Here is a 10393-nt window from a genome sequence, read left to right as displayed (position 1 = left end):
TGGTTCGATGCGAGCGGCCCCAAAACCACGACGCCGATGACTGGTGTGCCAGCGCGTGCAAATATTTGCTCTGAAACAGAGCTAATTTTAGGTCCTCTCCGATCGTTAAATCTCAGCTACACGCGAAATAAATCCACGAAAGGGCGCCCCCCAGCAAAGCTTCAGTAGACACCGTTTGCAAAAAGTAGGCTGAAAAGCGGCTCGAACCGACTGTCTCACTTGTTTGGCACAGAAGGCCGTTTGATTGTGTACGTGTTTTCACTTTCCATCTAGTACTCCGGGCATACGTGTCCGATGGAAGCGCATGGTACTTTATGCAGCTCCGAACAAGTGCTTGGCGAATATGAACGAAATTTTACACCCATTGCTAACTTACCACGAAACATTAGTGATCCAATTAGTTCAGGGCACCGTTGGATGGACTATTTTGTACGCTTTCATCGCCGGCCATGGCCATATTTGCTTCCTGCTGCACACTGATGCAGAAGGCAACTTTGATATTGGTTTTCCGTATCGTACGTTGGCCTCGGACCGATTCCACGAAATGTCTCGTTCGTGCATTAACCGAGTGCAGCTAGCCGGGTCATACCGGATGTGAAGCAGCAACACGACCATACAAATAATCGCCACAGGTCTTTGTTCTCGGAATGCACTTTCGTTCCATGGCAAGGCGATGCCGGAGCCCAGGATCACAGGCTTGACGGATTCGAACGTCCGCTTGGAGCTAGTTTGTACAAAGAGTATTTCCGGGCGGTTTAAAGCGAACTTAAATTTCCATCCCTACCGTTTGCGTGTGATGTTCCGCAACACGAAAAATCACAACTGGCTGCACAAACTTTATTTTATACGCTGGTTTTCCACACCTTTCAACGTTACACGGTATTCCCTTCCAGCTACAACCAATCGAACCACACTACATCTATGCCATTAGAAAAGCAGCAGGCATTACAATACTATGCTCGTCGTAGCTTCATATGCTAGTCCGGGACAAACGCCAAGGCCAAAGATAGACGGGAAAAACGGCACCGGAACAAGACAGTTGCTAGCCGTTTTCCCCGGCACTTGAGAAATCGAGGCTCTCTGTAGCTTGCGGAGTCTTAGGCACGGACACTCTTATACACATACATCACACACACGCGAACTAGACACTTAGAAGCTAATAAATAATAGCTAATCTTGTAAACCGTTCACTTTTTCAATCCGATGTTTGCTTCAATCCTAAGAGGCATCGGTGAAATTTGGTAGAAGAAAAAATGGCACCGTACGTTGGCCTCGAGGGAAAGGAACTATCGCGGACAGCAACCCTTCTTTGCACAACAGGAACGAGGCTGTTGTTCTGCGATAGACATTTAACACTAAACTAGCCTACCGCTAGAGGCCTGCTAGGATTGCGTCGCACCTTAACAAGGATCCAATGTAACACAAATTTTTGTACACACGATTCTTTGCAGCTACAAAAATATCGTGTGAAAAATCACAACCTCGCACGCAACTCGCGATGAAAATTCGTCCTTTCTGTTCAATTCTACGCGTGTCGTATCCTTAATCGGCACGCACACATGGGAAACTCGTTTCGATGTGTTGGTGGGAAAATTCGAAACTGTCGACCAAAGGATACGATATGAAAGTGAGCGTTATGAAAAGGTAAGCTCATGGTGGGTAGCACTCGCGCCATTTTGGATAACAGATTGACAATCGAGACACAATTGAGTCGGAATATATATAGTTAAACTTTGAGTAAAATATAAAATGTTATTTAAAATGTTACCTTAGCTTAAATACTTTATTTTTTGTGAAGTATTTTGGACACCATGTAAAAATTGTACAAAACTTATATGGCCAACGAATGGTTCATGGGAAATGTCAAATCTTATCGTTTTTGGGAATTGTTTTGAGCCGACCCTTCGCTGACATAAAATATCGCAATAAACACAAAGTACAAAACGTTTAACAACATCACATTCGCCGGAATGGGAAACCATGTAGCGTAAAACCAAACAGTAGTTATGTGTTTCCTAAAATAGTTTTCCCGTGTACAGAAAATGGAGTAGCATTTAAGAAGAAGCTATTTCCTGATAGTGAAACTTCTCTAACATGCAACTTCGAACGGTGATGTCTTCCCTTCGTCAACAAACCATAGTACAGGTGTGCCCGGTGTGACTCTTCACTAGAAATTCATTGTTAATTCGCCAAAAAACATATCCTCTTTCCAGTATGTCTTGCTTGTTGCAGCGTCACTACTTTCTTACGGTGGCGCACTGTACGGTACCTTCGTCTTCGATGACTCGGCCGCAATCGTGAAAAACATGGATGTGCGTAACGTAAAAACACCGTTCACCACGTTGCTACAGCACGATTTTTGGGGTAACAATCTGACCGATCCAACGAGTCATAAATCCTTCCGACCGCTGGCCGTACTAAGCTACCAGCTGGAAAATCGTCTTATCGGTTTGAACGCAGGGCATATGAAAAAGGTTAACTTTATCCTGCACACGATCGTCTGCCTGCTCGTACTGAAATTGTATCAAACTCTATGGCGCGACTCCGGTCATTTTCGGACGTCCTTTTGGGCTGCATTCGTTTTTACCGTCCATCCGATTCACACCGAAGCTGTAGTTGGCATTGTAGGACGAGCCGATCTGTTGGCGTCGATCGGATACATTACTGTGCTGTTGTTGTATCAACGATGGTTAACCAACGGTCGCCGATACGGTGTTCTCGTTTATCCCGCTCTCTTTCTGCTAACCGTGGTTTCAATGCTTTTCAAGGAAACAGGCATAACCGCTCTAGTTGCTTGTGGTGCGATTGATCTCTTGAAAAGGATCAAGTGGCACCATTTACAATTTTCATTCCGTGACTTCCTTAGCCTGCATCGATCCTGCTTGGTAAGAGTGTTTACCTTGGCCTGTTTGTCACTTGGCACGCTCGTCCTGAGGCTTTGGATAATGGATTTCGAAAGTCCGAAGTTCCATCGAATGGACAACCCTATCGGTGCAAGCAACAGCATCACAACCAAAATTCTTTCTCAAAGCTACCTGTATTGGTTGAACTTTTGGCTGCTGGTATGCCCGGACTGGTTAAGCTTCGATTGGGCACTGGGATCCATCCCGCTGGTGGAAAGTGCATTTGATTGGAGAATACCGCTCATCTGTGTGCTGTACGGTGCGATCCTTGCGCTTGTTTTCCTCTCAAAAGAGTCCAAATCAAAGGAAATTACTCTTTCGCTTGCATTAGCCATTATTCCTTTTCTGCCGGCATGTGGTATCGTGCGTGTCGGTTTTGTGATCGCCGAAAGACTGTTGTATCTTCCCTCCGTTGGATTATGCTACCTGCTAGCGACCGGATATCGTCGTCTGATAAAACGCTCCATAGTATTCTACGTACCGCTGTGCTTCGTGTGCACCATGTTCATCCTGAAGACGCAATCCCGTGCGTACGAGTGGACCTCGGAGGATCTGCTGTTTCGGTCAGCGATGCGCGTGTGCCCACGGAACGCAAAAGTGTACTATAACATTGCCCGGCTTGCGACGGATCAGGGCGATCGGGAGACGGCCTTTGCATTCTATCGACACGCGATCGAGCTCCACCCGGAGTACGAGGCGGCTCACATGAATCTGGGCAATTTGCATCGTGAAATGCAAGAGCTCGACATCGCCGAGCGGCATTTGCGGAAAGCGATCGAGATACACGAGCCGTTCCCATCGGCATGGATGAATCTCGGTATCGTCCAAGCGGCACGAAAGGACCATTTGGCGGCATTAGCCAGCTACCAGAGAGCGCTCGAGTTGAAACCGAACTATGCGAATTGTTTGTATAATTTGGGCAACTTAGTAAGTATCACTTATCCTTTTGTATCTGCTTATTACGAACACAGTACGCACTACATGCTAATATCATCACTTTTTTTTCAGTATATCGATAAGCAGAATTCTTCGATGGCGCTACGGTACTGGCGCGAAGCGATACAGCAGAACCCGCGTCACAGCAAAGCGTGGGCTAACATTCTTGCCCTGTACGACAACAGGGGCCGCACGGAGGATATTATTCGTACGTCGGCCCTAGCGCTTACCTTCCTGCCGAACGACACCGCCATCCTGTTTACCCGTGCCAACGCGTTCGGTAAGCTCGGCCAGTACGAAACGGCCGAATCACTCTACCGGCAGATCATTACCGCGCGGCCCGATCATGCGGTTTATCGGGCAAACCTGGGAGTGCTGTACCACCGCTGGGGCCAGAAAAAAGCGCAAGCCATTGAGCAGTATCGAGCGGCACTACGGCTGGATCCTAATTTGCGCAGTGCCAAAACGAACTTGCTTAAACTGATGGACGCATCGTAGGGCGAGTTTGGGTGACCGCCACGGACTGATAGAAGTATGGCGTTTTAACGATCAAGCGAATATTATAACAGCTAGTTAAGCGATGTTTTACAAATATTTTTAATTTCCAGGCCAATGTTCAAAGCACTGATAGTCGGTATGGTAATGCATTTTAGATAGTAAGTTCGTATTTCTTTTACTTTGTGAAACAAAGATCTGCAAAATACCAATATATTTTATGCAATGCGATCGTTATCCGGCGTCCTATGAAGCATTCCTCATTCTATAGGTTGTGGTCGCAAAGGGGTTCGCGTTTAACAGCGGGATTCTCGATTTGTGAGAGCTGGCTAAGCTATTATTAACATACTTTTAACTACTTCGATTCGACGATAGCATATCGTGCTCGGAACAAGCAATAACTTATACATCGAATGAACCATTCAAAGAAATAAATACATAATCACGAATTTTACACAAAAAAACAGCCTACAGTTTAACACCCGAATGGGGCTCTCTGTTTTATTTACTTGGGCGTTATCAATCGTCGATAATTTGTATCGTATTAAAGGTCTGATGTACCGAATCGACAACTTTGGGCAGTAAAACCGTCATCGCTGTCTCATCCGTCATAATCCCTTCGAGGCCTTCAGTTTTCATCATATAATCGCTAAAGCTTACGATCGAAACATTTTCCAGCTCTTCCTGTTCTAGCGTGACCACAGACGTGCTGGCCATCGGTTGATCGTCTTGAGACGATCCAATATTGGTGGTTCCGTTTTCGATTCGAGCCGGATCATCGGCCAGCGTCCATCCCGTAGCGACTAAGCGTGACCCATTGTCATCATAGCTATCGTCAAGGGAATCGTGTCCCAATCGTTGCGATACTAAATTCTTCTCCAATGTCGATTCGTCGTTGGACGCGATTAGTGAATCTTCAAGTATATCCGTCAATTCCGCTAATGTGCGTCTCTTGTTAGTGAAATTTTCAGGGTTTTGTTCGCCGCTTGATCGTACATTCACTTGATCGGTGGGATGTGTTTTGCCGTGTATCTTCAAGTGGTGCGATTTGGTGAAGCGCTTTCCGCAAACCAAACAACTGTGGGAGGACAATGAAATTATTTTTGTAACACTCCCGTTCCTTGGATTCTAATCCTACGGCTCTCCTTACCTGTACTTTTTCTCTCCGGTGTGAATATGCATGTGATTATTGAGGACGTGGGAATATGCAAATGTTTTGCAGCAGTATTTGCACTTATACGGTCTACCATAAAAAAGACGATAAATTATATGTTTCGTTAAGAAATGCATCATGTTCAGCCTTACCGTTCACCAGTATGTGTACGTTCATGCTTAGTTTTGCTGCTGAAATCAGAGTACGATCGATCGCAGAACTGGCACGTATATGGTTTTTGCCCAGTGTGAATACGCATGTGACGCTGCAGTTCAAACGGCACGACGAACGATTTTTCACAATATTCACATTTGTGCGGCCGCTCACCTCGATGCCGGCGCAAATGTGTCTGCAGGATGTGTTTGTACTTGTACGTGGTATTGCAGATCGTGCAGGCATGGACTTGCTTTGCAGTGGTTCGATTGCGTTTTATGCGTATGATCGTTTCGAGCCCATCACCATCTATAGCCGGCTGCGTCGTAATCGTTTCGATCGTTGGTTTCACATCATGTAATTTGTCCCTTTTGCGAATGCTTCGCAGAGTTCGTACACCATTCGGTTGCGTACAATCTCTTTGTTCGGGTTCAGGGAACAATTCTTCGGTATCGGATTCCCGAGCAGTACAGGATATAAGGATGGTTTCCCCATCATTGACATTTTCAGATTCATGTGTATACTGTAATGTAACATCATATCATGTTAGATTGGTGAAAAAAAAATAATATTGAATCATCTGGATCTCTAAACTTACCGATATTTGATCCATTTCATTAGTCATGGTGATCGCGTTATCGGACTCGTTCATTTGTTCAGAATAATACTCTATAATCTCATTTTTTACCTCGTTACACGGTTCTATCATAAGGTGGATGCCTCCATCCATATTCGAGTTTTGGCTAGAATCGCTTATCAATTTACTCTCAGGTTTTGGCTTAATCATATTCGCGTCTCGGTGATGCTGGGGATCGCGAATCTCCGTTTCAACGGTTTCGGTAATATGAAAATCTTTCCTCTCAACTTCTACATCTTCTGCTTCGTCTATCTGACCAGCTAGCTCCAACTTCATATCGGAAGGCGGTTTGTACATGTACAGAAAGCAAGAATCAAGAGGTATGGCAATGTCTATCTCTTCTTGTAGATCCGACTGGCGTGACACTGACAATGGTACATCGGTGGACTTTTCATCCACACGGTTGCTGGAAAGGTACGACTGCAGAACCAAGTGGGAGCTGATGCATTTTTTTCGGAACTGGAACGCTAGCCGAAGCTCTTCTATGCATGTTAAACAAATTCGATTAGGTAGATTATCGTCCGCATGGATGATCACATTCGCGCACTGCATTATCATGTCGGAACAGCACATCCGCGATTCGTTGTCCATTTCGAAGAGTGATTGCGTTTCACTAGACTTCAAACATGTTCGGCAAATATCACTCCATTCTGGCTGCAGGACTATTACGGAACTTTCAGATAATGGTTCCGGTGAAAGTTGTTCCTCGTACGTTAGCATTGTCTCGCGAGATAAACCTTACATCAACAAATTATCTTCTACGAGATAAAAACGGAATCCAAGAGCCATCGAAGCGTATGTTATTGTTTACAACTGTGGCACTGTGACATATTGTAAATTTTGGAGGTATGCTTACCTTACATTTAAACAGCTTAAGTACCTTGGTTTGATTAGCTATTTTGTGTAAGTTCCTTAAATCCTCAGCAATAAAAAATATTGAAGCTATCAAGCTAAAATAATACATAAATGGCCAATACAGATGGTAGAACATGTCTCCTAATATTTCATGTTGAAAGAAAGTTAAAAAAGAAAAAAAATTACAAAATTTTGCTTCCAAATAAAATCAACGTTTAACGAACTGGTCAACTGTGCATTTCAAAATACAAAATATTTATAATTATTAAAAAAATACGAAATGATTATAATTATAAATTGGTTATATAGTAATTAAACTGCTTTATTCGAATTTTATTGCATGTAAAAATTCCTTAACGGTGCCTTCGGTGCCATTATTCATGGTGGTTGTTTCAATTTCAATTACATTCAGCTCATCTAAATCTTCATTTGGTTGACTGCTTACGGCGATTAATTGTCCTGCTAGTATGCTATGACATTGCTCCTTTAGATGTACTTTACTGTCTTCCAATATTTGATTCATCACATTGGTCTGCTCCTTTTCTTTCCGCTTGTACAGTTTGAACTCGTAATCATTCAAATCGTTCCACTTTTTGGAGAATTCTTCAGCATTCTCGCTTTGTGCTTTGGCCAATTTTGTAATAATTTGGTTCCGAATTGTTTTAATTTGACTATTGCTACGTTTTTTCACAGGAGCTACAAGCAAATATTTACATTAGCATGTGGGTTAAACCAGATAATAATGAATCAAAAGTTACCTGGTGCACCTTCGATTATTTCGGCGGGTGGTTCTAAAAGAGATTTGATAAAGGGAGAATAAATAAAATATAATTAAACCAATCGTAGTTTCATTTCACGTCTATTGGTATTAGCAAACCTGGTTCACGTCTCTTCAAGGCACACGGTTGCTCCAGTATATCGGCCAACTCTTCAGCAAATTCGCAGATTGCTCTACCTTTATTTAACTTCTTAGACTGGTAAAAGGCTCTCTTTAAGTTCTTCCATTTATGATAAATCTGGCCTGCGTCCTTGCCACCGAATCCGTTTTTCTGCATTTCCTCTTCGATCATCCGGTATACATCGTGTTCCTTCTGACCCCGTCCGGCGGTGGCAAACATTCGCATGAAATTATGCTCCTTTATGACCTCCAGCAACTCCATCGTTTCCTCACCGCTCCACACATTTCTACGAGCCATCTTCGCACGGGTACCGAAACTGTTTTGTGTTTTTTACGCAGCCTGACGCCATCAACATCCCTCTGATTTGTTGTGACGTTAAATTCACCACACTCACTAGCAGGACGCTGAGGTGATTAGCTCCAGCTGTCTTCAGCGCGTCCCAACTAGCTTCACCAAAACCTGATGTCTACAATTACTGTCGAAAACAGGTGTTCTTTTTTAAATCTACGAATTAAACCTACCCTCACGAAAAGACATATTTAGGAGCTTGCTTTGACGACAGCAAACATTGAGCTGTGAAGTTAGTTGGTGGTGAAATTTTCTGACGTTTCAACCCAAGCTTCCCAGAGAGACAGTTACGAGCCCTGCTCGAAGAGTGTGCGCGTTTTTTTCGATCGCCAGCATAGTTGGATGAGCTATACAAGCTTCGTTTATACGCGGTAATTTGGTTAACCATGGATCTGGAGCATAAACGACAGGCAATAGAGAACCTATTCCTAACGTACTCGACAAAGCAGGCCGAGACGTTCAAACAGTACGATACAAACAGGAAAAAGCGCTATAAGATATTCCTGCAACGCTTGCGGTACCAGCTCAAGCGGAATGGGGAATCGCACCGAAAGGATTGGAGCAGCAAGCTCGAAACCGAGCTATTGGACAACATACCGACGCGCAAAATTTGGAAGCTGAGCCGCAACGATAAGTGGTTCCGAGAGCTGTTCGAGCAGGAGGATAACGACGAGGAGCTACTGGAACACTTCCGGATGGATCGGGAAATGTACGAGGCGCTGGTCGACACACTCAAGCAGGATCTCGCGCCGCACCCACTTCTGGCGGCGCAGTCCTGCAGCACGGAAAAGAAGGTCGGCATCGGCCTGTACAAACTGACGACTGGGGCAGACTACACCACCATAGGGAACCAGTTTGGGGTGCACAAGGCTACGGTGAAAAACTGCGTGCATCAGTTTTGCAAATCGATGGTGAAATACTACATGGACTCTGAGATTTTTCTCCCGGATCAAGAGGAAATACTTGAACTAAACAAGGCCTTTGAGGAAAAGTCCGACATTCCGATGATCATGGGAGCGATGGGGAGGGCTCACATACCCATAACACCATCGCTGGCTGATTCCAAAAACTATATCAACTCGAAAAAATGGCCTTCGTTGATATTGCAAGCCGTGGTGGACAACAACCATGTGTAAGTGGTTTATTGGTTCGGAAAAGGGAGATATCATTTTCACAGAACGCATCCATTTTATTTTACCCCGTAGATTCCGGCACATCACGTGTGGACATGTCGGAGCAACTGATGATAGTGCCGTGCTCGGAGATTCGGGATTATATCAACATTTCACCGGCTCGGAATTGGTATGTTTGCGAGCGCCCTGCAATCGACTGCAATTCGATCAAACGTCCATCATGAATTGATTCTTTTATATTTGTTCCTGCAAATTTTACAGCCTTCGCAGAATATTAACGGAAATAATGTCAAATCGTTCATCGTGTCCGAAACTTCGTACCCTTTGCTGCCTTGGCTGGTGCACGGCTACGTAGCACCGCAGACGGCCGAAGAGGAAACGTTTAACCAACACCTGGGCAAAGCGAGAGTAGCGGTTGATGAAGCATTCGAGAGACTCCGTGCGCGGTTCCGGATATTACACAAGAAAATAGACATCGACATCAACTTTGTGCCACAGATACTGCTAACGTGCTGCATTCTGCACAACATCATGGAAAAGAGGAAGGTTCCATTCTTCGAATCGTGGAAAGATACGGCCAAGGAATCTGAACAAAAGTTTCCGCAACCGGATGGCTCAACTACTAATAGCTACACTACGACGTTAGAGGGAGAATTCACGAGGGATGTGTTGAAAGATTACTTTCACTCGAAGTATGTTTATAGATCGATCGATTACAATCATCAGGTGTACTTTATAAACGAAACTAATAACTAGTCCTAGGACCAAACCGAATTTTCCGTTGGCTCAAATTGCAACTTCCGCTTTTGTTGATATGTTCGTTTTTTGACCAGCAGCTTCGGGGAACAGGATTTATTTTACCCGGAAACTAATAAACTATT

The 10393-nt window shown here is 44.3% G+C and overlaps 4 protein-coding genes across 4 annotated transcripts; 2 read left to right on the top strand and 2 right to left on the bottom strand.

Moving 5' to 3' along the window:
* The first annotated feature begins 2112 nt into the window (after positions 1–2112).
* LOC128721048 (protein O-mannosyl-transferase TMTC4) lies at positions 2113–4337 on the top strand. The gene is made up of 3 exons (XM_053814757.1): positions 2113–2145; positions 2214–3830; positions 3912–4337. Exons 1-3 carry the CDS (start codon positions 2113–2115, stop codon positions 4335–4337), a joined length of 2076 nt encoding a protein of 691 aa, XP_053670732.1.
* Positions 4338–4853: 516 nt separating this feature from the next.
* On the bottom strand, positions 4854–6997 carry LOC128722463 (zinc finger protein 239-like). The gene is made up of 4 exons (XM_053816129.1): positions 6239–6997; positions 5640–6163; positions 5485–5577; positions 4854–5412 (listed from the first exon to the last, which is right to left on the bottom strand). Exons 1-4 carry the CDS (start codon positions 6995–6997, stop codon positions 4854–4856), a joined length of 1935 nt encoding a protein of 644 aa, XP_053672104.1.
* Positions 6998–7454: 457 nt separating this feature from the next.
* On the bottom strand, positions 7455–8328 carry LOC128720520 (uncharacterized). The gene is made up of 3 exons (XM_053814193.1): positions 8010–8328; positions 7891–7923; positions 7455–7828 (listed from the first exon to the last, which is right to left on the bottom strand). The coding sequence occupies exons 1-3, from the start codon at positions 8326–8328 to the stop codon at positions 7455–7457; spliced, it is 726 nt and encodes a 241-aa protein (XP_053670168.1).
* A 428-nt stretch (positions 8329–8756) lies between these two features.
* On the top strand, positions 8757–10326 carry LOC128720610 (uncharacterized). The gene is made up of 3 exons (XM_053814289.1): positions 8757–9511; positions 9585–9681; positions 9774–10326. The coding sequence occupies exons 1-3, from the start codon at positions 8766–8768 to the stop codon at positions 10266–10268; spliced, it is 1338 nt and encodes a 445-aa protein (XP_053670264.1). The 5' UTR covers positions 8757–8765; the 3' UTR covers positions 10269–10326.
* The last annotated feature ends 67 nt before the right edge of the window (positions 10327–10393 follow it).

Source organism: Anopheles nili, chromosome 2, assembly GCF_943737925.1.
Source record: "Anopheles nili chromosome 2, idAnoNiliSN_F5_01, whole genome shotgun sequence".
NCBI classification, from domain to species: Eukaryota; Metazoa; Arthropoda; class Insecta; order Diptera; family Culicidae; genus Anopheles; species Anopheles nili.
The sequence above is the reverse complement of the archived record's forward strand: the minus strand, read 5'-3'. Positions and strand labels throughout refer to the sequence as shown.

Bases quoted from the DNA above. Each gene is read 5' to 3' on its own strand.
- LOC128720520 (XM_053814193.1), bottom strand. From the start codon at position 8,328: ATGGCTCGTAGAAATGTGTGGAGCGGTGAGGAAACGATGGAGTTGCTG. The intron at 7,924-8,009 runs GTTTGCTAATAC...AATCTCTTTTAG, and splicing joins CTTGAAGAGACGTGAACCAG to AACCACCCGCCGAAATAATC. The intron at 7,829-7,890 runs GTAACTTTTGAT...ATTTGCTTGTAG, and splicing joins AATAATCGAAGGTGCACCAG to CTCCTGTGAAAAAACGTAGC.
- LOC128722463 (XM_053816129.1), bottom strand. From the start codon at position 6,997: ATGCTAACGTACGAGGAACAACTTTCACCGGAACCATTATCTGAAAGT. The intron at 5,578-5,639 runs GTAAGGCTGAAC...TTTTTATGGTAG, and splicing joins CGTACACATACTGGTGAACG to ACCGTATAAGTGCAAATACT. The intron at 5,413-5,484 runs GTAAGGAGAGCC...GTCCTCCCACAG, and splicing joins ACCGGAGAGAAAAAGTACAG to TTGTTTGGTTTGCGGAAAGC.
- LOC128720610 (XM_053814289.1), top strand. From the start codon at position 8,766: ATGGATCTGGAGCATAAACGACAGGCAATAGAGAACCTATTCCTAACG. The intron at 9,512-9,584 runs GTAAGTGGTTTA...TTTACCCCGTAG, and splicing joins GTGGTGGACAACAACCATGT to ATTCCGGCACATCACGTGTG. The intron at 9,682-9,773 runs GTATGTTTGCGA...CAAATTTTACAG, and splicing joins ATTTCACCGGCTCGGAATTG to CCTTCGCAGAATATTAACGG.
- LOC128721048 (XM_053814757.1), top strand. From the start codon at position 2,113: ATGTCTTCCCTTCGTCAACAAACCATAGTACAG. The intron at 2,146-2,213 runs GTGTGCCCGGTG...TCCTCTTTCCAG, and splicing joins GTCAACAAACCATAGTACAG to TATGTCTTGCTTGTTGCAGC. The intron at 3,831-3,911 runs GTAAGTATCACT...CTTTTTTTTCAG, and splicing joins TGTATAATTTGGGCAACTTA to TATATCGATAAGCAGAATTC.